This window comes from Macrosteles quadrilineatus, unplaced genomic scaffold (assembly GCF_028750875.1).
Source record: "Macrosteles quadrilineatus isolate MER2022 unplaced genomic scaffold, UCM_ALF_1.0 Scaffold_1__1_contigs__length_201487025, whole genome shotgun sequence".
Lineage (NCBI taxonomy): Eukaryota > Metazoa > Arthropoda > Insecta > Hemiptera > Cicadellidae > Macrosteles > Macrosteles quadrilineatus.
The window spans coordinates 194,207,561-194,235,429 of NW_026542594.1; the positions used below are offsets into that span (position 1 = coordinate 194,207,561).

General features: G+C 35.2%; 2 protein-coding genes across 4 annotated transcripts; both read left to right on the forward strand.

The window, feature by feature from the left end:
* The first annotated feature begins 1,174 nt into the window (after nt 1-1,174).
* On the forward strand, nt 1,175-13,829 carry LOC128993179 (uncharacterized). Its single transcript, XM_054416943.1, has 5 exons — nt 1,175-1,258; nt 9,708-9,773; nt 12,233-12,412; nt 12,821-12,935; nt 13,310-13,829. The coding sequence occupies exons 2-5, from the start codon at nt 9,710-9,712 to the stop codon at nt 13,434-13,436; spliced, it is 486 nt and encodes a 161-aa protein (XP_054272918.1). The 5' UTR covers nt 1,175-1,258; nt 9,708-9,709; the 3' UTR covers nt 13,437-13,829.
* Nucleotides 13,830-15,387: 1,558 nt separating this feature from the next.
* On the forward strand, nt 15,388-27,643 carry LOC128993153 (3'-5' ssDNA/RNA exonuclease TatD-like). 3 transcript variants are annotated; one of them, XM_054416920.1, is made up of 8 exons: nt 15,388-15,549; nt 19,731-19,862; nt 22,334-22,487; nt 24,490-24,588; nt 25,394-25,554; nt 25,874-26,057; nt 26,591-26,753; nt 27,384-27,643. In XM_054416920.1, exons 3-8 carry the CDS (start codon nt 22,349-22,351, stop codon nt 27,541-27,543), a joined length of 906 nt encoding a protein of 301 aa, XP_054272895.1. In that variant the 5' UTR covers nt 15,388-15,549; nt 19,731-19,862; nt 22,334-22,348; the 3' UTR covers nt 27,544-27,643. The 3 variants fall into 3 exon arrangements, with proteins under 3 accessions (XP_054272895.1, XP_054272889.1, XP_054272902.1); XM_054416914.1 differs by lacking the exon at nt 19,731-19,862 and having other exon boundaries at nt 15,389-15,549; XM_054416927.1 differs by lacking the exons at nt 15,388-15,549; nt 19,731-19,862 and adding an exon at nt 15,799-15,814.
* Nucleotides 27,644-27,869: the final 226 nt, after the last annotated feature.

Sequence of the window (27,869 nt, forward strand, 5' to 3'; positions counted from 1 at the left end):
TTTTATCAGATATTTCAATAAAATACATCATGGAGTATACAGTAATTATTATTAACAGTAAAACTGCAAAAACAAAATCTGTAAACCGTGTTTTATTGTAATTTATTAGTAATTTCTCACTGGTTTATATTAATAATAGTATTGAATAGCATATCATTTGAAAGATTATTAAAATGCCAAGTTTTTTATGCATTTCAACATTGCATAAATGCAGGTTTATGTATCAAAGGAGGCCGATGAAAATTATCGTAATTAATTAATTTAATGACATTTTTACTTTATTTTGGTTATAACGTGGACTATGTAATGGTATAATTGTTGAATGAAACCTTTGATTTATAGCAAATTTAATGTTCTTTCCAATGATTTTAACTACAAACTCTCTAAAGTAATTGGTTAAGTTTTTATTACATAAATTGTGGAGCAAAGTCTAATAAAATAAGAAAAACACAAAATCCCCCAAAACAGCCAAACGGTCGAAAATCGGACATGGGTTTATAGGAACTTTTTTGTTCCTTTTAGTGAGTAGTACCCACTGGCGAAGTTAACACGGTCAGTAGAAACTCACACTGTATAAAACAACAAATAATGCATTTCATGGCAAATTGTGTTCATTGATTTGTATGACAAATTTCCAATTTTGTTATTGCTTTAAGTAAGCCCTTATAATTGCTTTGTTTAACAGAAGGCAATCACTAAATCATTTTAAGAAGAAAACTCATATTTAGATACTTGGGTAGCTGCGCATTTTAAGCTGAATTGTAATGCACGGTTAGTGCAATTTGCGATGTTTTCTAGCCATGACAGTCAATTAAACTCAACTATCAAAGAAAGCGTATTGGTTTAGTTTCGAACCAAACAAATTGTTTTTTGTCAACAAAGAGTAAACTACAAATCACGAAAATACAATATATAAAAGGATGAACATCGATACACTAAACACATAAACAAAATAAAACATCCAATCAACATTAAAGTTTATATTTTATAATAGAATAAAGTCTACTTGTACTTTTGAAAACACAATTATTCTACGATAACACTGTGGGAAGGGAATTGAAACATCAAACTTTGGGGAAAAAGTAGGGAATTGTTACACAAGTGGGGTCGACTGCGGAGTGCGGAGGCCGTGAAGCGCATGGCACGGCTCAACTCCACACTCAGTCTACCGTGGTCTACCTTTGTAGCAGCTGCACGGCGGGTTGTAGAGGACCAAAACCAGAGTGCCTTCCCGACCATGGTCTAGCCTATAGCGTCGGTAAGTGTTGCCAACAGTGGAAATGATCGATAGGTTATTTATAGAACAGATAGCGTCGCCATGCCAACATAAACCAAACAGTTGCGCCGCCGAGCAACTTTACTTGTTTGGAACAAATAAGAAAGAATTGTGTGTTCGTTTGAATATGTCAAATTTGGGTTGGCTTAGTTTGCTCAATACATAGTGCTACATAAAGTATCCAAATATTATTTTGGCACTGACAATATAAAATTAAACGTTTGTGTAGACTAGATTGTGTAGTTCTATGCTTAAATATCTTGAAAGCTACGAAGATAATTCTTATTTTACTATTCTTGAAAATGTATCCAGTTTACCTTTGAATAAAAAATATTGTTTGTTATGTAATATTTAACAATCTGTATCATGAGTTGTATTAATAACAGTCAATTAACCCAATCTATATATTTATATATATATTGTAATTAATTTCTAAAGTACGTTTTTCTCGGTAGACCATAACCTCCTTATTTTTTCGCCAATTTTCATAAATGAGGTGTCATTTTAAAGCTTTTTTTACTTACCCGGAGAAAATAAACAAATCACTAATTGTTCAGTAGTTTTTCGTAAAAACTATCTATATTATCATTCTGCAAGTAATTTAAACATGACAACTCGATTAGCTGAAACATGTGAGTTAAATTAATCAAAACAAATTAATATTTTATTTCTCAAATAAATCGGAGTGTTTTGTTTTTACTTCATCGATGGTGACAATCTCTGCGATTTCTACGATAAATAACTCCGTAGATGAAAACAGATTATTCACTTTAAATAAGTCTAAACAAGAAAAAGTCAAAAGTAAGTACGGCATGGCATTCTTTAGTTTTTATAGGTATATCTTTATTTACGGCATGGCCTTACTTTTAATTTCGCACGGGTTTGCCAGTCAGTATTAACAGTTAATTACATACTTTCGGTACTCCAATTTTATGCACTAAAGAGAGAATGCATGTTAATTAATACTGAACTGTCATGAAACTAATATTTACTAATTGTTGTAAAAATAGTTTTACAATAGCTACAATACAAATGAAATGCAGGTAATGAAAACAGGACTGATTATTAAAGTACAACTCATAAAAGTTTTATTGTATAAAGACACCAAAGTCGTTTAAAAAAAAAGAAATATATAAAATCTTGTGTTGAATGTCGTCCCGTCAAAAGTAGGTCGCCGCAAAAAACCGAAAGGTCATACAAATATACCTGATTTGATTAAATTACTTTAGGCTACTGCAAAATACAATTGTGCTAGTTTAGTTTTTCTGCTGTTCTAGTTTATAAAAACTGGTCGATGTCACAATATAAATTGCAGAAGAACCAAGATTGGTTAATTTATTATATTTTTTTCAATAAATTGACATTGTAAATAATGCTTTTTCTGGCGTAAAAGTTGCATAATTAATTGTTATTATGCATACACTAACTATGCACCATATACAGAGGTGGATTTAAATTCAATTTTTATTTATATGATTTTCACCTTTGGTTTGACGATGATTCATGTTTTGCTCTGGCCAATAAAAAGGAATGATTAAAAATGTTCATAAAATCGTTTGTGGACGGCCCTCTAGGCATATAGGAGTCAAGAACTTCTTTATTGTTCAGTAGAATCACGTTATAAAAAAGTTATTTCTCTTTTTCTTTCATTGTTTTTAAAAGGTTACAGGTAATTCTGGAAATAATATTTTGGTTTTAAATTAGTTAGCATAGTTATATCTATCTATCTAGACTATTATAATATTGAGGGGGTGCCTGTATGTCTGTCTGGGTGGCTGTCACGACTAAATATTAAGCCAATATAGCCAAAATTAACCACAAAGATGGTCCATATATCTAGGAACGTCATACGCTTATTCACTTCCTTGAGTTCTCCTAGGGCTTCGCCCAGTGGATGTCCAAAGTGTTAAGGTGAGATTTTAAAAAGTAAATATTGATTGGTCTCCATGGCAGAGTGAGAAAATTCATTATGTTTATCTTTGCTTTGAAATTTCAATGTAAATAAGAAAAGCTGTCAAATGATTATTTCAAAATTTCAGACAGCTCATTCAAATAAATTAAATATATTTTACAACTCTGTGGTAGGATTATTTAATCTAAAACTTTATCATTTATTATTTTATTCTAAATCTATGTCAACGATTATAAAAAAAATCCAACCGTAGCTGTACCAACCCAGGCTTTGCTTTCGGGTTTTTAAGTGTCTAAGTTAAGAAAATAATGTTATTGATATCTTTTCATGGAAACAATAAGAATGGAAATTACAATGTAGGCCTAGATATACACTGTTTAGTATACATTCGGTGGTTTTGTGTTTTGGTTTTGTGTGTGTGGTTGTTATAAATTAGAACTGCTTAACATGCGTTGGATTAGAATAACTGAGCATAGATTGCACTTTACAATGACTTTTTTTTACATTTGGGTACCAAAGGTGTCTGTGTGAAGCTCTTCCTACCATGAGTTTCTATACGAAGCTTACGAGTTTCTATGTGACGCGCTCACTACAATGAATTTCTTTGTGTAACTCTCGCCACCACGAGTTTCTATGCGACACTCTCACTACCATGCGTTTATATGTAAAGCTCTCACTATCACTATCCTTAGTTTCTATGTGAAGCTCCCTTTACCAAGAGTTTATATGTGAAGCTCTCACTACTACGGGTTTCTATGTGAAGCTCTGCACCACCAAGAGTATATATGTGTGAAGCTCTCACTAACAAGAGTTTCGATGTGAAGCTCTCACTACCATTTATTTCTATGTGAATGTGAAGCACTCACTACAATGAATTTCTATGTGAAGCTATCCCACATCCATGAGTTTCTATGTGAATCTCTCACTGCCTGGCCCGGTCCGACGGATCGAGATATCGATCGCGAGGTCGAGGCAGAACAGGTCGATGTCGCGTGTTGTGTACGACCTTCTCTACCCAACACCCGGTCGTGTTAAGCATTAGAATATTACAGCCTTTTCAGCATACAGCCAATAATCTGCGTGAATGTCTTAGGTAATCAACAAGCAGACTCCGACACCAGTCATGTTAGATTTTAACGATGCCGACAAGTTTGTGTATTTTCTGGTATGTGTACAAGACAACGGGCGAGTGTGGAATGAATTAAATAACTGATTTTATTTAGCCAGGACCATTTCGATAAAAATCTAGTAATCAAAAAAAGGCAGCTGGAGCCATTGTCAAAATATTAAAAAGTCTAGCCTCTTCGCAGGATCGAACCGGCAACTTCATTACTTGGCGATAACAAGTATCCGGGTTGATATGAAGTGGACGAGGCTTAGGTTCACTTTCCAGGTTTCCTATTGGAAAATCCCTTGATAGGTTAAATTCAACCGTGTGTTTGTATATAATCTATAAACTACTGGACGAAGTTGAAATCGTTTACTTCTAGAATTTGATTTATCGTTTACTCATTAGATAAGTAATAAGTAAATATTAAAAGTCAGTTTTTTTTTTACTTGTTGTTTTATCACTCAATGTGTGTATAAATTTTCCTAATGATGGACAACATGTGATATGGCCCTCTACATATTTTCTTTCGTTAGCTTTAACAATTATTAGCTTTCAAGTTTAAATTCGACATCAATGCAAATTTGAGTGTAATGATGAACGAAAACGTGTCAACTAGAAGATTATGTTGTTCAGTAGAGGTCTTATGTCTTTACCATAACAGGCTGTGAGGGCGTGGTCCTATCAACTGAATACTTTTACACTGATGAAGCATGGCACAGAAACTCACAAATGATTGATTACCCTAAATAACCTTTTACTTTGTAAACATATTTCTTGGGTGTAAACATGCACGCCTATCACTTAACTTAAAATACATCTGTATTTCAATTTGTGAGGTTATTTATTAGTACAAGGAATGTGTTAGGTGTCCAAATTATCAAGAGTTTAAACGACGAAGCAAGCTAAAGCTACGAAGTTAACACATTTCTAACCAAATCACGTTTATATATTATGGATAATCTAATCTATCGCCAAGGTTCTGATTAGGATTCGAGCACGGAACGTTTTGCATACAATTTGTGGTTCGCATGAGTGTTAAATCACAAAAATCTAAAAGAAAAAAAAAACAAAAACTAAACATCGTTTCAAAGGTACATTTGGCGAAAACAGAATCTGGTTATCTCATTTTAAACGAAATAGTGGCTAGTTTTGTGATACAGTAATAATTGGTTGCCTTATTATTATAGTTTTATAGTTTTTCTACGATCAACAATGTGTTTCATAATAATAAACAGCTGATTGATGTTTAAAGAGGACAGAAAACAGCTGATTAACGACGGGCAGCATCTCATATGCTGTAAAACAATGTTTTAAGTATGTATTTCGGTACTATGGGAATTACATTAATTATTTCATTAATTGTTACTACTTGGTTATTCATGATTTTATTTCAGTAAACAAGGTGACGTTTGATTTAGTTCTTATAACTATGAATTTTTACCTAACTTAATAGCCAGCAGCTAGCCTGTTTTTATGGAATTTGACATTCACTTTTAAACAGCCGCCGTTTTGAAGTTGATTAAGTAACAGCAACGAAATTACATACAATAATTTTACCGTTCAAAATCTGTATTGTATAATTAAATCTCGTGTTAAATGTATGTGGTAATACTGATACCGGAGGATGAGCAAACCAATGTAAAACTTACGGCAACGTTAAAAAGAGGTAAACATTCGCCCAAAGATCCGATACCTGTTTAGATAAAGACTAATGTGGTTTTAATGCGGCGAAAAGAAGAAGCATTTTGAACCCATACACATATAGTTGTGTTCTGTAAAAACACGCCTGAGCTTAAAGTTTACATTAAAAACGTACATAGAAAACATTGGTAGTGGGTAAAATTATGAATGGTGTGTCCAATCGCAACTACTTATTTAATACTGTGTTAAAAGCAGTTTTTACTAGATGGTGATAGTGTTTCATGTAGGCCTAATGTCAATCTAGATATTAATAATTTGTTGGATTTTTGTGTGCAGCAAATCTACTATATTTATTTTTGTAGGCCATCAATTTAAAGCTTATATCCAGATGTGTATTTTGCGGGTTTGGGTGATATTCCGTGAAAGCCCTTCGTCCTATAGGCTTTGAAATTTCATACTTTGTGCCATAGATAACATCCCCCCCCCCCTACTAAACTAAACTCCCTTGTGTTGTTTAGTCTATGTGTGTGCTGAATTCTAAATAATCTTTTTCAAACTTACATTTGTTTACATCAAAAAATATGGCCAAGATACAATTTTGTTTACATCCATACGAAAATGGGGTTACCTGTAGTTGGTGATGTTTCAGTGAATCCAAGTAACATTCTGTAATCTTATTTGTATAAAATGTAAAGAAGAAAATGACTTACGTTAGATTTTGTGTTGTGGCAGGATTTTGTGTTTTGTTTTTATTGATGTTTTATGGAATTCAAGTAATAATCTGTAATGTTATGTGTTTAAAATGTAAAAAGAAAGTGACTTACGTTGGATTTAGTGTTTCATATTATGTTTTATTAGAATTTGTATTTTTTCTAAGATACCTCGAAGAGATTGCGCACGAAATGAAAATAATAGGGATATGATGAGAAATAATCTTTTTCGCCCTTATCATATATGTATCAAATCTATCACAGATTTTTAAGTCACAAAGTGACGCAGGTTTCAAGTCTTAACTCTTTTTTAACATACACTTATTTTGATCACAAATAAAATATTCACACAATAAAAAAATAATATTATGAGAATATTTACACCATTACGTTCTCACTGCAACACAAAAACCTCCAAGAACTAAAATAGTCAAAAACTATGCATCAGTAGGACTATTTAATGATATTGGTGCTGATATGTTTTTCCCTACAGTTACCTAACAATGTACATGTTCTCTCACTGATTTGAGAAAGCAAAGTGGCCAATTCGCTAATCAGTGAGACAATGTTAACATTGTCTCACTCTAATTACTTTGCCTCACTCCAGATTTGCAACGTGAAGGCACGTTTCTTTACCAATTTATTTGTTTTATGGTAACTGTAGGGAAAATATAATGTGCAACTCGAGTGCAAAGTGCAAAGTCCGAGTCGAGGTGGCGAATTCTGAGATTTCTTATAACATACAGATGTCAATATTGTAGGGACAGCCAATGGCACAGGTCTCATCAAACTTGCAGTGTAGCCCATATAGTGAACCGAATGTGTGTTAGTGTACCATTGTTGCTTCCGCCCCTTCAATGTTTAAACTCCTTGTCTTTTGTTGATTGTTGTGGCAGTGTACAACTATTCTACTTTCTCCCCCTACACATAATGGAGAAAGTATTGTAATCGTTAAAATTTTCGCGAGTTATGGGTGGGTTTATCAAGTTTTGGGTCAAATCAACGTGATGTCTGTGTGTGGGTGTGTTCAGATCTGCAGACCACACCTGTGGTCATATTTTTATGAATTTTCGTATGTTGGTAATACAGTACATAGTTTTCGCCATGCTATTTTTAATTTTTTTTGAAATTTTGATTTGTAATGTTTACTTTACCATAAACCACCATACAATAACTGAAAAATATTATTTTAACCCCCCCCCCTCCTTAGCTAATAGTTCTTGTAACTAAAAAAAGATACAACTCCTATTGTTGTAAAAACTACGGCTAAAAAGTTATTGCAACTTTGGTGATTCTCCCCATAAAATATAATAGTTTTACTCCCACCGCTTACCCATGATAATGGTTGTTGACAAGCTAACGGAAGTAAGTATGTGTTCTTCTGAAACAGTTTATTAGACTGATAATAATGTTGTTCAAGATGCTGCTATGATAATGCTACAGCATGGTTAAAACATCAAACTAACATTTCCTTAAAATTATGCTTACAACCGATAATAAACAATTGTAAATTGTATGTGGGTTTAACGATGATTTAAATCGACTCCTCTTTCACATCTTGTACACATGTTTGCCGTGTTTTTATAAAGTCTATAAAGTGTAACTGGATACGTTTTTTTATCTTTATACGTCTAGATTAAAAGTCAATCAATTTATTGCAAATGAATTGTGTCTCATAATTATGATTATGAATATTCACAATGGTAATATCTAGAAAAAACTTTGCTCTTTTTTCTTACCAATATTTCACCAGTACAAAAACCAAACCATCTTTTTTTTTGAGATTCTTCAAACATTTTAACCTCGTGAAATTTGCCTTGGTAATTGTTTACAGCCTGCGCTGCTCAGCCCGTAAATAGCTCGATATTGGCGTCCGCCGTCCGCAGCCTTTGGTCAGCTTTTTACTAATATCTGACGATAGTTGATACAGCCGCGGTCTAGACAGCCACTAAAAGTGAGATAATTCTGAGAAAAAAATACTCCTGTCGCAACAAACCTGCAGACTAAACGAATTTCCATGTGTCTGATTGAAATTCTACTAAAATGTTTCCATGTAAAAAAGTCATTTTTATTCCCTATTTAAATAAGCTTAGATTTAACGAGTGCTTAGATTTGGTGCTGCAGGGAAGGAAAACAGTGGTCTAGTGTCAATAGTATTGGATGAAATAAATAAACTTGCCTAATTTAATCAATTTCCTATACTAAAATACATATTCATAAGCAAGCAAACTACAACAGATTTATTTTTTCTTTATAGCAATAACATAAGGATTTTAAATGTACAATTTTATAGAATGTTCTCCATAACCTTAAACTCTACAAATGCTTCAATATACATTTTTTTATTGGGTATTTCCATTTTTTAAAGGTCAAAATTTGAAACCCCAATCAAATAGGCGGAATAAAAAAACCCCTTTCCACATTGCATGAATATTACATCATTGTAGAATTGAAGATGCTACAGAGAAAATGCTAAACAAACTGCACATTTGACATCCCCATGTTATTCTGATAGAGAACAAAAAAACTGTTATAGTTTGCTATGGATTTAGTTGTATTAAATTTGGCAAATTTGTTGATTTTCACACTAAGCTATTAATATTTTAATAAAAACGCACTTTATTATTTTCCCTGTAGCAAACCTAAGTACTCATTAATCCTGTTATTTATTTAAATAGGGAGTTAATCTTAAATTGTTTTGATATTGTAGTGAAAATCCAATCAGGCAAAGGGAAATTCGCTTAGTCTGCAGGTTCTCTGTGACAGGGGTGGTTTTAGTTTTCTTTAAATGTCATTAGGTAGCTGTGCGAGTAACGACTATAGTTTGGCCGCTTAGAAAACGACCTGCGCGCTAATGCTAAACCAATGCTGGAGGAGGTCGCTTTCTACGCGGCCGAACTATAGTTGTCTTTTAAGTTAAACCATTGTTTAACACATTATAATAGCTATGATGTGATTTTTGTGTTGTGTAATTTATCATTAGAGCGTTAAATAATGTCAGCTGTTATGTTAAGTACCGGTAATCAGCTGTTTGTTGAAGTTGGTTTTCTTTTACAGGTATGGCCGACCTCACCTCCACTCTCATCTACACAGTGTTTGTAATCTTAGTGGCCTTCCGTTTAGGTACGTAGGTGAAACTTGTCAATAAGCAGTGGCATTGGCCAGTTTAAGTCCTGAAATATACAATTTAATTCAGAATATATAGGTGTCTATGTTGAGTTCAAGTTTGATGAAGTTCTGACGGTTGACATTGTGCAAACGTTGAAAGCATGTGGTTTTGAGATTCCCAAGACCATCGCTCTTTTACACATAGACATTATTCAAAATGTTTAAATAACTAGCTTAAGTAATTGTGTATCTTCCAGCGTAAATTTTTAATGTTTCATCTCTGTTTCATCTTTAAATTTTAAAAAATCTTCAAAAATATAATGACTTTTACGCACAAGATTAAATGTCCTCTTGGGAGATGAAGTTTAATTGAATTTAAAGCTTTTAATATAAGACTTATAAATTATTTTCAACTCAACTACCTGCAAATATTTTTGTTCAGAATTATAAAATGATGCAAGATGTAAATTATTTGTGAAATGTAAGATATTTTGATTTGATTTAACATTAGTTTCTTATAGCTCGTAGAATAAAAACAATCTTTGTGTACTCTTGATTTATAAAGCGAAAATAAAGTGACTCTGAGGATGACCCTCTACATCAAGACCGATTATCGAAACGTCGGTGAAGAATTGTGATTGGTCGATTTCGACACGGTCCTCACAAGAAGACCACTCTTCTACAATTTTATAAGTAGTTGTGTTACTTTTAAATAGAGGTTTGAACGGGATTTTCTCTACCTTTTCGTCCGAAAGTAGTATTGTAATAATGTTGAAAACATCACTACCGCACCAAGCCAGTAGTTGTCCGGTTGGGAGTCGCCCCAAGGCGCCTCTTCTGACGAGGGCCCTCCTCCCTAGTAGTGACATCCACGACTCTAATTGGGCTCTACGTTCGTGTCTGTCGTATAATTAATCATTATACTCATTAAATTTATTTCACTGTTACACAAACTTAATTTTTGCCGTAATGCAGCAAAACGGCTGTTTTCAATACGTTTATGGGACTTTTTATTTTATTTTCTGTCTTAAGACGCTTGGCATGAGCCCGAAATTGTTTTTCACATTACTTCAGGCTAGACCCAGGGGCTGCGGCATTGTCACTTAGATAAAACCCTTTGGTGATTTGGCGAGATTTGAACCCGGGACCTCAAGGACCGAAGTAGCAAACCACTAGACCAGCTCACTCCCGCCTATGAGACTAAAGTAATGTTTTTAATGTTAAGACCTAAACAATAACTTAATAAAAAAATCTTTAAAAAGCGATCATCTTATTTATTATAAAAATAAGCCTACATTGGTGTTATTAAAAAACGAGTCCTGTTACATGCATTTAAAGTTCTGTACGTAAAACGTTGAAACTATAAATTTAACGCAATGCAAATCTATACCATAGATAAAACATACTCTGTTTTAAATAAGAAAACATGTCACAAAGAAAACACCTCCACATGTTATGTATTTTTATGTATTTTGATTAAGTAGGAGGCATCAATTAACTATTTACTACTCCATGTGTTATTTCCCATCGGTTGCAGATACTAACGAGTTTTGAGGCAGGTGAGATGAGACCTAATGTCAGTGACGTATTAATGAATCACATGAGTTCTAACTAATGCGAGTCTCGAACTCATCACCAATTCCATCGTCCGACATCAATAATAAACACTAGTTGAGACCAGACACCCTTCTCTTGCCTCGTGGTGTGAACTTGTGTCTTGAAATTTATAATAAGATCAAGTAAATAAACCTTAATATTCATCAATGAAGATGAGGGATGACATTTCTTCACTAGAGCCTAAAGTGACCATCAATGAAAGTGACTATTTTACTATTTACTGAAGTTTCTATCTAATTTTGGTTTTGGAAAATGAGGGGAAATGTCGAAATGACACATTTGACACGTGATCAACCGCATTTTTCGTTATTTTGTGCTTTTTAAGTTTGTATTTTTGTTCCCGAAATTGCTTCCATCTTGTTTGGATATGCAAATAAACAGCTGTTAATGTTGTTAAAAATCATTCGATTTATATACCGGTACTGTAATTCGCATGTTTGGTATATTGGAGAAAGTTACATGCGGTGTATCAAATATTGCTCTACCAACGCAATACAAGTTTTAAGTTTGAATAGCAATGATAATTTGTAAAGGAACAATTTCGCTGTAAAAATCATTAGCGAAGTTATCAAAGGGAGAGTAAGCAGTTTATGTCCTTGTAAATCATAGCCTTATACAAGGCCACGGCGTTATATGTGTGGCAACATCGCACCGGCCAGCTTGTTGCCAAGAAAAAAAAATAACAACAGTAACATTGTGCAGACGCTCCATAATGAATGAAGTGCGTCAGCTCTTTCGGTGGGCCGGGAGTGCGACGTTGCCACTTTTGTCTCGCCGCGGCCTTAGGTGCGTAAATACTTTCATCTCAATACGCACGTACCTTTTTCAAGATTTACACATTGTACTTGTGTTTCCAGTGAGTGCGGCAATAGACTGTTTCAAATGCGTGTCGCTGAACCACGGCAACCCCGCGTGTGACGACCCCTTCCACAACAACTACACCCGCGACATCCTGGAGTCGCCGTGCATGGGCGGCCGTAAGGGACGCAACGGACTGTTCCCGGCCACCGCGTGCATCAAACTCACCGGGACTTATGGTAAACTAGTGTGCAAAATACTATTTGCAATAAACACCAGGGTTTATGCAAACTGATTGAACATTTGTGTTGTTTTACAGTTGTATACATTACTTTTCTCTTGGTTGGTTAACTTCAAAATTGTCAACAATTGGTAGGGTACATGTGCCAATTTAGGCAAAGCTGAGGCAATGATGAACCAATGAACAATATAGTTTTCTAAGATCAGCTGATCTTTTGATATCGAGAATATAGTACTCTCGATAAGGGCAATTTATTACAGATTCATCATGTTTTAGATTTTATTGTAGGCTACCTATTCTAAAACCAATTTACCCTGTGACATTGATATCACTGTTTCTGGCATTGTTACCAATGTTTCTGGAGTTGTGAGTGTTGTGACTTGACTAAGTGTTGTGTTCATGACAGACGACACTGGTGATCACATCATGGTGAGAGGATGTGCTCTAGACAGCGGCACTCTCACTACTGACACAGAGATCATCCGCATGTCTCACTGCGGTGGCTTTTACTTTAATGACAGGCAAGTATTATATAGTACAAAATATAGAGATTCTTGGTCAAGAGTTTATAGCTTCTAGGCTGAGTGGATATTAAAAACATTTAAGTTTAACTAATGTTGATTAAGGTTTTATACCAAACAACAAATAAATAAACTTACACGCCAAGATTGGCCCATGATGTAAACTAAAAAAACTCAGATGTATCGTAATAAATTTAACATTTATTGTTGTGAGAACTAGTAGCGGCCCCAGTGAATTTTATTTTCTCTGTAAGCTGAAACAGAATATGAAGGGGTTGAACATTATAAAGGGGTTTGACTACCGACTGGTCTAGTCATACTGTTTAGCCCTATATACAGTATATATTTTATTGTATTAAGATTGTACTGCGCAGGTACGTCCGCGGATGTTTACAAAGCTGTGACGATGGGGACGCCTGTAACTCTGGGCCCGGAGTGAGAGCCTTGAGGATCCCCGTCCTGATCACACTCATCGTGGGATGGACTGCTGTGTTGTCTTAGTGAACAACTTTCTACCCATAGCCTGTGTTGTGGAAAATACGATTACTGAACAACTGGGACCAATGACAGTGAACTCTTTATTGAACTCAACCACGGCATGCCTTCAAAAATACAGCTGCAAAATCACTCAACGCCGAGGAAAGCAATAAAACACCTTTTTCGAAAACCTGTTTAAAATTGAGATTGCTGCTTGATAATCAAAGATGTATAAATAAACAATTTATCCATTTATTGCTACTCACTTCTTCAAACATTAAAATAATTCACCTTAGCTATAGTGTACTCTTTGAATAGTATCTTTAATATTTTGTATTTAACCAGATAGCCTTTTGAAACAGAAGTTTGTGCACATTACCTGACGTGTAGGAGTAAATTAAAACTTATAAATAAGTGACTCCGAAGAGAAGAATAGTTATGCTGAATATGTTATGTTATACAAATAAACTTTTGAAGTCTGTTTTTATATGAAAGGAAGTGTGTTTCCTTTTTTACACCATGGCAACTTTATACAATATTTTTTGTTTGCTTATTCAACAAAAGCCCTGTAAACACAGGAGTTTATAGTATGCCTACATTTAAAAGTTAGTTTTAAAGATTAGAATAATCCATAGAACGCAAGTTTTGTCAACAGTTTTTCAACAAAAGCAGTGTGTTTACAACAGAAAAAAACGTTAGAGCTCACAAAAGTTATTGAATGTCAATGATAATTTGCAGATATTTAAAAAACCTGATTTTTATAATAATAGTATAGCTTCTGAAAATGTTCTATACTATACTGATGGAATAGGGCTGGACTGGACAAAACAGCTTTCTATTGCCTAGCAGTTTCAAGTGGCCTCTAGAGCTCTTGATCAAGATTGATTGATAATTATTTTTTGTAACTGTCATCTGATTATTAACCTTAGTCTAGCATGCAGTATCTGAACTTTGAACACATGGTACCCCGGTACTGGTATCTTTTTCTTTTTCTTTGCTGATCAATATATCAGTACTTTGATAAACCTGCGTAGTATCATAGATAAAACATACTCCCTTAGGTAGTATACATTTTACTCAATTTTACAATGGTTATAACTAGACATACCATTTACAGATTCAGGTAGTAATTACTGTAAACTATAGCAAACAATAGTAAGAAGCACGATAACGAGAAAAATATTTTTAGAAAAGGTTTTAAAGAAAACTTGAACGATATTATGAAAGTAAATATAGTTACATACCATTAGATTTTTAGACATGGGTTGTATTTAAATAATCTTACATTGGAAAACACGCTTAAAGCTCTCGGAATAGTTTGCTATAATGTAAAAAATAATAGTGTCTTAAACAACATCATTGTCTTTGGCTATCAAATTAGTCATCCCATCTATATGGACCAGCAGTAGGCTAGCCTATTTTATATTCCGTATGAACATAATTGAATGAGCCACGCACAGATGGGGCTACAGTATACAATTACATTTTAAGCTTTAGTTTTCGTTACTGAGGTAGGTGATGTGATTTAAAAGATGCCAAATATAAATGTCATTCTATCAGTTTGACTTGGTTAAACATTTGGGTATTCGATAAAAAATTGTAATTGACATTAACATCGTATGGCTTAATTCAACAAAGTATTTTGTTTAACTGGCAAAAAATAAATTCTCGTTAAATAAAAATAAACTAATAGTAAATAAATAAACGTCATTTAAATAAAATGGATGGGGCACACCTTAAAATCGTCTTCAGATGATCCATAAGCATGATAAACCCAGCAGGAGTACTTTAATCAATGCTCTATGCAAGGTATCACAACTATTGAGCTATGGCTCTGCATGGATTCTTGATTCTTAGTCTGCCTTTGACTGAAAAAAAGAAAAATAAGTAAGTCATCAGCTGCCACACACACGGCCGTGCCAGCCAATGTCATAGCTCTCCTGTCCTGTCAGCTCTCAGCTGTCACTTCTTTCAAGTCGCCCTCATTGCCTAATTTATTATTTTATTTATTAAAAAACCTAAGGAATTTTAGTTTAACCTTCTTTCAAATTAATGTTGATATTTAAGTGATGTGAACTGTAACTTTATATACCACAGTATATTATAATACATTGTTCTGTGTATCTTTAGGTAGAAGGTGAGTAATACTGTAGAACGAAATAATGTAAATAAAAATTCATCTGTCTCACTATCAATTATCACAATAACTAAGAGATTGCAATGTCTGAGGAGCAAAGTTCGGCCAGTTATGAAATTATCTCTTACTTTATCATGTCTACATTAGGTTTAAATACTTGCAATTCCCTTGTAACTCTCCTGTAACTTACCCAGTTAGTGATTATTCATAATAATTAGGTTAAGCTACAGGGTCTCAGTAACATTATAGCTACTTCTGCCAAAAGGTAGGCTATGGTCATCTACAACAATAAGCTAGGCCTACCAGGACTGACTTGGTACAGTCCGTTTACAAAACTTCCCTGAATTGAGGGGAAGTTTTTCTGGGCCCCCCCATATTTTTTTACTTAACTTAATGCTAGCTACAGCTGGTGATTGATGGTTTGAGCAAACATCTGGTGTTTTAAAGGTAGAGTAAGCAGGGGCGGCTCCAGGATAGATTGTCGGGGGGGCCATCCAGTGGCTATGGCTTCTCCGGGGGGGCCTGGGGGGTATGGAATACCCCCCAGTAAAAGGGGGGGTCCGGGGGTCCCCCGGGAAAATTTTGAAAAATATGTGTTCAATATTGCTGTTTTGGGCCATCTAAAAGTGCTGGCCGTAACTTCATAAAATTCAGTTTACTCCAACTTTTTTAGTTGTAAGTACAGAAAATGATTTTTTGATCACAGGAAATGAAGTACGGTACACACCTTTAAAATAGTATATGTTTAATGTTTTTTTATCCACAAATAAAAAAAAAAAACTATATTACTAAAAATCAAAAACATCTTAAAATGTGTTTTCTTTTAAATAATATATTACTAAGATGCAAGAGGCAATAAAACATAAATTCGTGCTGACATTTAGCTGAAAAAGCAGTGTTACAAAGAAACCCCTTATTAATTATTGTACTAAGCTTATGGGTAGATAGATAGGCCTATCTCTAAGACACAAGCAAATTTTATTCATAATATATGAAATGGTGTACAACAAACTGTTGTCATTCAAAAGAGACTACTGTAGGTACAGTTACTAACCACAAAAAAACTAACCTTAGCCTATTTACATTTAAGTTTTAATGACACAAGAAAATTAAATTATAATAAACTGGTAAACAACAAACTGTAATAATATAAACGAAACTTCAAACCAGTTAACCACTAAAACAAAATAACCCTAACCTAAGTAAATTTTAGTTTTAAAGACACAAGAAAATTAAATTAACAAGTTATAAAATGGTTTACTATAAACTGTGGTTATTGAAAATAAATTACAGCTAACCACTAAAACAAACCAAGCCTAACCTAAGTACTTTTGAGTATGAGTTTTAAAGATACAATAAAATTAGATTCATAATTAATAAACTGGTTAACAACAAACATAAGTTATTATACGCGACACGACAACACAATGAACTTCATTCTCACATCACACATGATGATACAAGTCGGCCTAGGACGCCTAGGTGCTTCTTCAAATTCAGTATCGTACGTAACATAGAAATCGACCAAGGAAACGCCTTTTTGTAACAGAGGGCGATGAAGACTCCATAACAAAATACAAACATGTAACCTTATAAAACAAAATCCAACCTTCGAATGCCTGAGTTTGCAAATCTGTCTATTACTTTGTTAACATCCACTTTAATATCCCTGTGGGTGTGAAGCAAACATAGGCCACTTAATCTTTCTTCTCCCATCGTTGATCTTAACCATGTCTTTAACCGTCGCAATGTAGAAAATGATCTTTCTGCAGACGCAACACTTACCGGCAAAGTACAAAGTATTTTTAGCAAATCATAAATGGTAGGGAAAATGTCTGTGTCGCAAGCTTCTAGAGCGTCTAGAGCAGTTTTCGGTAGATCAACTCCTGATGCTTTTTCTCTAAGCCATTTCGCGTGCCATAAATCAAACTCCCCTTCGATAAGATTACTTTTTTGTTTTTGCCCAAGTCTTGGTGATAGTTTTTCAGTTAGTATGAGTAAATTTGCCTTATCTTGTGTTGGTGGAGAGTTAGTTTGTGGCTCAAGTTCAATGTATTTTACAATCTTTGACGGAATGAGTATACTAAGACCAAAACATTCTAGAGTGTCTTTGGAAAATCTTGATTTAAGATCAATGATGATGTTATCTAGTAGAGGGATGAATATTGATTTCTTAAAATAGTCCTCAGGCTCAGTAGTCATATAATTGGTTCGATTTCTTTGAATGCCAGCTATTCTTGGCAATTTTAGCTCGATGTCCAAAACTGAGCACAACCCTTTTACCCCACTAAAAATCTTTGGGAACACAATGTCACACTCTCTTCTCTTCGTTTCCAAAACTGAAATAGTATCATGGATTACATCAGATGCTTTTTTCAAATCTAATGATGGTGCTTGAAGCATTCTACTTAAGGGGAGCGTTTGTTTCAATACGTCTATCAGAGAAAGTAAAGATGTTATAAACTGAACATCACATAGAGATTTCATTAGGGCATTAGCTTTTGACGAACTGTTTATGTCTGTCCACTCAGAAATAGATTCTAGAGCTTTAACTGTATATGGTAGAGCTTCACAGAACTTTATCACACTATCATGTCTTTCCACCCATCGGGTTTCACAGAGACTAGATAATTTAGTCCCTTTGTTTTCTCCTAACTCCTCATTCCTTTCCTCAAGTACACTCTGGAGAACTGTACTTCTTTTTGCAGAAGCTGAAAAAAACTCAACAACAGTTTTTATTGTGCCTATAAGATTTCGTATGCATTGCACATTATTAGATCTCGATAAGGAGTTATTCAAAGCGTGATTCAAACACGGACATCTAACCGCATAAACTGCTTCCTTTAAAATTTCCGAGACTGCGCCTTTTACATCGGAAGACATGACGCTGCAACTGTCAGTGCCAACCCCAACACAATTCTTTATATCTAAGTCTAGGTCTTTTACAAGTCTTACAACTATCTTCCCTAACATTTCACCACTAAGCTTGGGCTCAGCACTTTTGTCCTCCGTGAGTTCAATCAGTTTTTCGTGTGCATCAATAAAACAGAAAAAATCTTCTCTGACTTGTCCATTGAAAAGGTATCTCATTGTTAGGGACAGTTGCGATGTGTGTGATAAATCGGTGGTTTCATCGAATATAATACTGTAGAATCTAGCTTCTTTTACTCGGTTTATCAACACATTCTTTATTTCCTCTCCACAACATTCAATAAGTTGGTTTTGGGTGTTTTTCCCTATATACGTTGCCCTGGAGCTTGCATTGTCCAAATGCTTCTTCAAAACGCAATCTCCTGACGCCACCTTGAATCTCAGGAGCTCTCTAAAGTTACCTTCGTTTGCGACTATGGATTTGTTGTCATCTAACAGTTGACCGTCGTCGCGATGACCACGCAACGGTATGTTTTGCCGACCTAAAAACAGAATAGTTTCGACAATTGGACGCAGTCTCTCTCGGTTTTCCGTCACTTGTTGCAGGCGTTGTGTATTGACTTTATTAATAACTGTATGTTTAGGTGACAGATACGCTTTAAAAAAAATTTTACCAGCATCAACGCTATGTTGGTGGTAAACATTTTTTTCATGAGTTTCTAAAAACCCGTCTTTTCCCAAGAGTTTTGCAAAGCTGGTCACAGGTTTTGACACAAAGGATTGGAGGTGGACACCTTTGTTATGGCCACTGTATTCTTGAGAGAATAGGACGCAATATTTGCAATAAAGTCCTTTTTGTGCATCTGATAAAACTAACCAGTGTTTACTTTGTAGATGTTGCTTTCCTAAGTACCGCTTTACTTCCTTCCCAGCTTTATGGTGGAGCGAAAATGGAAATACATAATCTTCTGGTGGTTGCCAATGATTCTGTAACAGGCCAAACTTTGTAAATTTATCTATTGGCTTCCCAATATAGTTTCCAATATCAAATGTTTTTATTGGTTCATTCGAAGCGGCAATAGTTGAAATCTCTGAACCGTCTGAAGAAGGCAAAGGTAGTTCTGGAAGCATGTCAGCCACTTCAGGAGCTTCAGAGTAATTTGACGAGTCATTGTTTGCGGGTTGTAATGGTATTTCCGAATTTTCAGAGAGTATGGGTATATTAGGACCTGAAGACGTACTAGGCTGTGGTTCTGATAAGTCGATCTCGAGATTCTTTCTTGGTGGTATTGGATTTTTTTTATTTTCAGGTGGTGTACCAGAAGGACTTGAAGACGTGCCAGGCTGTGGCTCTGATAAGTTGATCTCAAGATTCTTTCTTGGCAATTTCCCAAAATAAGATTCAATTGGGTTGGATAATTTTCTTTTTGTGGATTTCCCAGGTATACTCTGAAAACATCAGAGTGTTCAATGAATTTGGAAAGTAATAAAAATATTCCTGCTATTTTTTCAGCAAGAATAAAAAAAATATTTAAGTTAAGTTTAGATTTGATAACAATGTAGTTTTTAATATCTGTAAGCCTAATAAACGGAAGTCGGAAAATAAACGGTATCAGCAATCTGGCACATACTTTCTCCCACTAGCTTGTCATCAACCATTATCATGGGTAAGCGGTAGGGGTAATATTTTAAATATTTTGCAAGAAAAATCACAAAAGGTGCAATAATTTTTGAACCGCAACTTAAACAGTAATGGGGGGGATTGCACTGCTGGACTAGCCTATTTTGTTTGGATTATAAGGACCATATCAATACCTTACTTATTTTAATCAAAACCAAATATTTTCGAAAATCTGATTTGTTACGACCTTGAAGGGGTTGTGCTACCGAAATCAAACTTAAATTACCGTTTCGTTTTAAGTATTTTATACGATACATTCGGTCATTATAAAATGTCCATAATATCACTTTGAGTGCTGAAAACCAATGGCAGCGAGCCCCGGCGCGCCAGTGAATCAGCGAACGCAATTGGCTTCGAGCGGTGGTGATGGTGCTGCGTTACCCCTTGAGTGGACGTAGTTCACTGAAACACCCACAGGTAGCAGCACTGCCTGGATCCGTAGGCAGTATCTTTGTAATTTTTTCACTCGTAGAAAGTGGTCGAAACCGGGACAAAAGCATTGGCAGGCGGGATTTTATGGGAAATTTTAGTACCAACCTTCACCAAAATAAAGCTCGCATTCTAAACTACAGGCTGGCGACGATTCGTTCTCCGGCAATGCCTGAGCACATACTGAACTAACTAGTCAATAGATGTAGCCCCCGCACTCAACATGTTTGTTTTATATAAGCAGTATTAGTATATTATATGCATGCTTGGTATAAATTCGTGGACAATGATAGTTATTATGTATTTTAAAAATCAAAATTGTATCGGGTATTATGATCTAAAAATAGGTTAGGAATTTAAGATACACTTGCTGATCATGTCTGTTCTGAGTAAAGAGATAAATGTTTGTATTAAACATTTTACGATGGCTTACCTTTTTCATGGTGATGCTACGAACGTACGAAGGAACAAAACAAGTACAATAATAAGCTAAGAAGTAGAAAAGTAACTTTAGGCATAATTCTCTCACAGTCTATCTCCATGACACTTTGACACCTACCAACATTACAACAACAACACAGCCCGGTCCGGGTGCGCGCGCAGCTTGTCCAAGAACCACACTAATGCCAACATGACAATGTTAAATTTCTATTTGAATATTAAATTCAATAAGCAAGAGGTTATAGATGTAATAAAAGTGAATTCTTCGCAAACTGATTGTGGGTTGAATGACTGCAATGGGCTACTTCGGTGATGCATATTTATTCATATAGCCTATGTTTTTTTTTTAATTTTTCCTTGGCTCTCGGGGGGGGGCCATGGCCCCATGGCCCCCCCCCTGGAGCCGCCCCTGAGAGTAAGTTGGGGGGATGGGATTGCTTCCCCTACGACCGCTTGAATTTTGTAAACTGCGCGTAGATGTCTGGCCAAGGCATGTTGTGTCAGGACGAAGCTTATTTAATGGAAATTGCAACAATTTGCTCCTCTGGTGTGGTAGGAGTGAAACATCAGCATTCTAGAAAACCTTTGCTACTCATTCATAAGTGCATCGTAAGTTAGCCAGTCTATTTTTTAAACATAATCTAACACTAGCTGTAACCCGCGGGCTTTGCCCCGTTTAACTTCTTAATTTTCAAGATTGTCTTGTTCGCATGGCTCAATCACGTCTTGGTTGAAGTTTGTTCGCTACGCTCACTCACCTTTAGGTTGGAGCTCGTTCGCTACGCTCACTCACCTTTAGGTTGGAGCTCGTTCGCTGCGCTCACTTGCCTTCAGGTTAGCTCGTTCGCTACGCTAACTCGCCTCCAGGTTGAAGTTCGTTCGCTACGCTCACTCACCTTTTGGTTGCTAATTAGCTGTTGTCATAAATGTAAAATAAATAATAGTGCTGCACCCTGTTGGTAATACTTGTAACTTTAATGCTATTGAACATCATAGAACAGAACCAACTTGTTTAATTGAAACAGCTGTTAAGATTCAATAATTCCATTTCTCATAAGGTTAACATGGGAAACTCCAGAGCCACTGGGGCGGAGCCCGAAAGGATTTTTGAAATAAGAATATGCCTATATGTTAATCGGGAATGTGAGCTATCATCATGCCAAATTTCAGCCCAATCCGACCAGTATTTTTCGCGTTCACTTGTCACAAACATACATCCCATACATCCAAACTTTCTCATTTATAATATTAGTAGGATTAAAACCTAAGTCAGGCCCATTTTGTTTGATATGTTAAAAGTGTTGTTTTAATGGATTTGTATTCTTGACTTTAATTAAACTAAATTATTTTAACTTTTTCTAGGAAGTGACAACCAGGATGGCAGCAGCTGGAAATAATTCGAGTTCTATGAAAGAGTGTTACGAGAACTATATTTTGATCGATACTGGAACGAATCTAACAAATAAAAAATTTGGAAGAGATCTAGAGTCTGTCATCAAAAGAGCTACTGATGCAGGTAGGTTTTAAACAACCCAGCTTTAAACAACCGTCGTAAGATTAGCTAAATTTACGCATATTAAATATAGCTACCAATTAAAGCGTCCCAATCAAGAGCAGATTTCGACATTCGTTTCAGCCCTTAGTCTACTGGTAGATATAGACATCTAATGTCTAAGCAGGTCAGAGTAGAGGTACTTTCCTGTTAAGGGGAACATTCATTATTATCGATGATTTCTTTTCGATGTATCAATATTTTTGTTTTCCTTTACGATCCATAGTCCATCTATTTTAATATCTTCAAACGCATTTAAATTACAGACAGACATAAAAACAGACATAGCAAATATGTCTAAGTAATACTTAGTTCAATAACCGAGTTATTGAGTTATAGACCGTATTAGAGAATAGGATTAAGAACCAATCTTGTTTGGGCAAAAATAATAGCCTATATATTGGATTATGAAATAAAACTATTCTAAACTACTTAACCTTAGTTCTTGGTTTTGACTCAAAACCGCTAAATTAGCACCTCGGCCCAGTTATTATTTCAAAGTTTAGACTCCTTTTGTAAAGGATATATCCGTCAACCTCAGGCTATTCCTCCTCTTATTTTGTTTTTTATCCATAAAAATGTATCTATAATTCTGAAGTAAATCTAAACCACTCAGTTCCTCTTCCATGTTCTTTATCCCATTCCCCACCAAGACTTCACTATGTAAAGACTGTTCTTCAGGTTCATCATATCCATCACATACCATACTATTATTCTCACTGTCAAGTTGAAAACCCCCTCAGACATACTTTTAGCTTCTTTTAGTAAGCATCTCAATAACATCTTCAAATTTCAGATCGTTTGCATTAGTAACTTTAGCTCAATAGCATAAAAATAAAGTACAAAACACAAAATGTAAACATCACTCACTAACAACCATGTGAAGTGACAGCAATATTTACGTACACACTCTATGATGCAAAATAGCTGAAACAGCTGCGGCAATTATTATTGCTAACCACAAAAACATAACAACCCATTTAAAATCCAATGTAATGTTGTTTACCGTATTATAAAGTTGGTATATCAATTCGTTTTTTGGACGGATATATATGACTTTAGCCCAGAAAAGAAATTTCTCGGAACAGATAGGCCTTATATCTGTTTTCAGCCTAGAAAGTAAACAAAGATTGACGGATATATCCGTCCATAGTCCTGCAAGGGTTTTAAGTCCCGAAAAATCTACAGTTTTAGACAGGAAGGGCAATGAAGGTGTCAGGAACTGAATTCTTTAGATCAATTTAAAGAAGCGTTAAATTATAAAATTTTAGTCTTGGCCTGATTTAAGTTATCGCCATTATTGTTTAACCAAAAACTCATGTTTGAACAATTTAACAGTAAACATAGAAATAAATATCACTTCATTTTGATCTTGCCCTTAAAGATGTTTTACCGTTTTTTGAGAACTTACTTCCTTGACACGGGGAATAGGATAGGCCACGCATATGATTTTTTAAATTCACTTCCGGGGCCCATCTACTCCTCTCGCGAGGCACTCGAGTTGCCATGGCCCCTCCCGTGGGAGCATGGCGTAAACATAATTGACTGTTAAGGAGTGAGGTCAATTATGTTTACTCCATGCTGCCACGGGGGTTTTTTTTTGGTAAAATTTATAATTTTATAGCCTACTCATTGGTACTCAAATTAAATTATGTCGTATAGTTTCAATAATTTTGCCTATCCTATTCCCTTGGCCACGGATATCCCCTTGGAGATGGACTAAGTAAGAATTAGGTAGGTAAAGTATATAATTTTGTTCAGATAAAAAAAAAAAAACTTTAGATGAAGGAAAGTTTGTGAAAAGAAAAGTTATAATTAGTAGTGTTACAACCATCCTTTAAGGGAAAAATCAAGGTGAAACAATGTTCCAGAACCTCTTCAAAAAGTAGTTGTTGAGGCCTAACAGTTTTAAGTTGATCTTGAGAAGAAATTGGGTGGACCTAAAATAATTTATAACATGTTTCAGGAGTCCAGAAAATGATAGTTAGTGGAAGTTCTATGAAATCTAGTCGAGAAGCCCTTCGATTGGCTCACATCTATCCAGGAACATTGTATGCAACCGCCGGTAAGTACTTTTATTCAAGGTTCCACTCCAATTTTAATTTACTTAGGGCCCAAACAAACATATGCTACTTAGAGAAGTTCAATTGCATAGAGCATAGTTTTATGTAAAATTTTTCTCTGTCATTTAATGATCAACTTCAGGCTTAAATGTTTGGGGTTCCCTTGTTCCTGTCTTTATGATTTTATTTTCCTATACCAGTGGTATTTTGATTAAAGTCAACAAGAGATTAAACACTTTTAAGGGAAAGCAGTCCAAACTAATCAAAGTTTTGTGGATGTGCTATGCATTGATTGAACCCAGCCAGACTCCCGCACAGAGGTCCGAGACGCTAATCACTAGGCTAGCAACACATCCAACTCAATAACATGCACTGAATTTAGGAGTTTTGATATGAAGTTGATTATGTTGTTGCCTTTACAATTAACCATGCCGTACGGATGTTTTGTTGTTACCTTCAGGAGTATCTCAAAACCTCTCCTACTCTTTGGAAGCTTGGTCATATGGATTAAAGGATCATAAGGATCGTTATTTAAATTGGAAGGATACCTCAGTAATAAAAAAGTAGGCTTTACCTTCATCAACCAGCTGAAAAGTTGCAACTGTTAGGCTGTTTTGGCATCACAATGCCATCATCAGATATCTAGCTCTCGGCTGAATAAGCTTTGTGAAAGTTAAAACCCATATCATACATATAAATATTTACGTTACGATTAAAAATTACAAACACAAACAGGCCAGCGTGGTTGACATTGTCACGATCTGAGCAAGACGCTGACCCCCAACAATTTGATAATTTTGTGCGTAGGTGTACATCCGCACGATGCCAAGTCCTGGACTGACGAGACACTGGCAGAGTTACGAGAGGTGGCATCGTGTACAGAGTGTGTGGCCGTTGGAGAGTGTGGACTCGACTACAACAAAGACTTCTCACCTCCTGATGTGCAGCAGCAAGTGTTTGAGAAACAGGTGCTCATCGTAGAAATGTGAATTTCTTCTTCTCCTATTTTTCTGTTTTAAATTAACCATTTCTCTAGGAAATTCCCCCATACATGTAAAAATAAGGTCACAATTACTTCTTGTAATAGCTGAGTGCAAATTTTTAAGGACTGCTGGACGCTGGTACGATTACAAGAAAGATAGATCCTAAAACCAGTTTCTGTATGGCATAGGTCTATTTGTTCTAACCACTTATTCAAAATTTAATCCATCTGCTATTAAACAATTATATGTACCATATCTTTTTATGCACTTCAAGCAATTCTATAATCTGACTGAATATTTTCAGGTAAAACTGGCCTGCGAATTAAAAAAGCCACTATTTCTGCATGAACGAAATGCACATGACGATCTGATAAAAATTCTGAACAAACATATCGATAGTCTTCCAATGGTGGTGATCCATTCTTTCACTGGGACTCTTGCTCAAGTCCAAACCTACGTCAAGATGGGCATTTATATAGGAATAACAGGTAAGAATCTATTTGCATTACCGAGTTTTTACTTTTCACTACCATTATACAGTTATTGGTGTAAAAAAGATCAATACTCATTGGTAGAGTGACCATGAAAAAAACCTTGAATCGTTGTACAAACCATGTATTATGTTTGTCTTGAATAAATCTTGATTAAGCCATAAATTATTTGATTACCCTATGTCGAAAAAAGAATGAAATTTATTTTCAGTTTTGTAATTCTCATTATTTATGGTATTATGAACAAATTTTGTCAAACAATTATACCCACAGGTCAGGTTAGGATAGTCGTCTAAGAAATATAATTTCATGTTGATGAGATACAGCTTTAGACCTGATTGTTTCTCAGAATTAAATTTTCAAAAAAATTAGCCCCTCATTTAATGGTTTTAGGTGAAAACCATGGTTGAAAGATGAGGTTTTTTAGGAGTTTTTGGTGTTCGAGAAACCTTAACAAACTTTTCTCTCTTGACTTGTGAATACATGGGAGCCTCGAAAGCCTACAAATTTAACAGAAATTATTTTTATAGGTTATCTCTGCAAAGATAACTCTGAAGACGGAGTACAGTCGTTGCTAGTAGCTGGACACCTTCCTTTAGAAAATATCTTGGTGGAAAGTGATTCTCCGTTCATGTACCCGAATGCACGAGGATCCAAACTGCCTGCGACTATTAAAGAGGCCCTAACTGAAAGGTACGTCCAAATGTTTTTTTTGTATATGCATTAAATAAGTTTCTAAACTTGTATGGAGCCAAACTTAATCAGCCTAATTTATTCAGCTCACCTTTCGATTGATATGTTCGTGTTTTATTTACTTAGACGCTTTCAATACTTGCATTCATATCTGAACATTTTTAGCTCTATCTCAAGCTTGCTGGTTCGATCCTGAGGAAAGTTAATTGCTTTTTGATGGTTTGAAACTGGGCCTAGCTATCCTTGATTATTGGGTTTTTAACTAATAAACTCTGATTAAAGTACCTGTAAATCTTAGTCAGTAACAAAAGCTACGATAATCTCTTTCCATTATCTATTCACCTTGCATTCGTATTCTGCTTAAAATATGTAGGCCCCTACCCAAGTGTGTATCTCAAAGAATTTATTACTCTTCTTGAGTCATGTGCAAGTTTTCATTGGGCTGCCAATTAATGATGCTTTTGGACATAAAAGTTGACGCTAGATATTAAAAGACCAAAGTTCAACCCATGACCTTAAAAAAAAATTTTAAACCACTAGTTGAGAGGCACATTCAAAAGTAGTGTTTCTATCTTGAATTTGTGTAAGCAACCTTTCAACAATTTTTCTCTAATACAACTGTTTCATCAGGTCTCTCTCGTTTTTGCAACGGTATTGCACATTCCAACGGAATGAGCCGTGTTGTCTTCCAGCGATAGTCGAGATGATCGCTGCGTTCCTACACAAGTCACCAGAAGATGTCGCTCTACAGACTGCCTTCAACGCTCTCAAAGTCTTCGGTCTATCCTAATGTGCCTATGTCATACCTCATATGTGCTCTTTACTCATCGACAATATGATTTATTGTTATTGTTATAGCTACGATTGAAATATATATTTGTGTATTAAAATTGATAATTTCTTAAAAAAAACCTGACAATTATTTCAAAGTCAAGGGGCTCAGTCCTGAGGAAAATAAGAAAACACTTTATCAATAGCTTTGGCAACATCTATTCTTGTGGGAATCCATTTGAGTGGGACGGTGGCGACGTTCTGTAATCCACCTACTAAGAGGTCATGAATTGTTTATAGGCATGTACTGTGGATACGATACTCCCTGGTGTGGATTAACGTCCG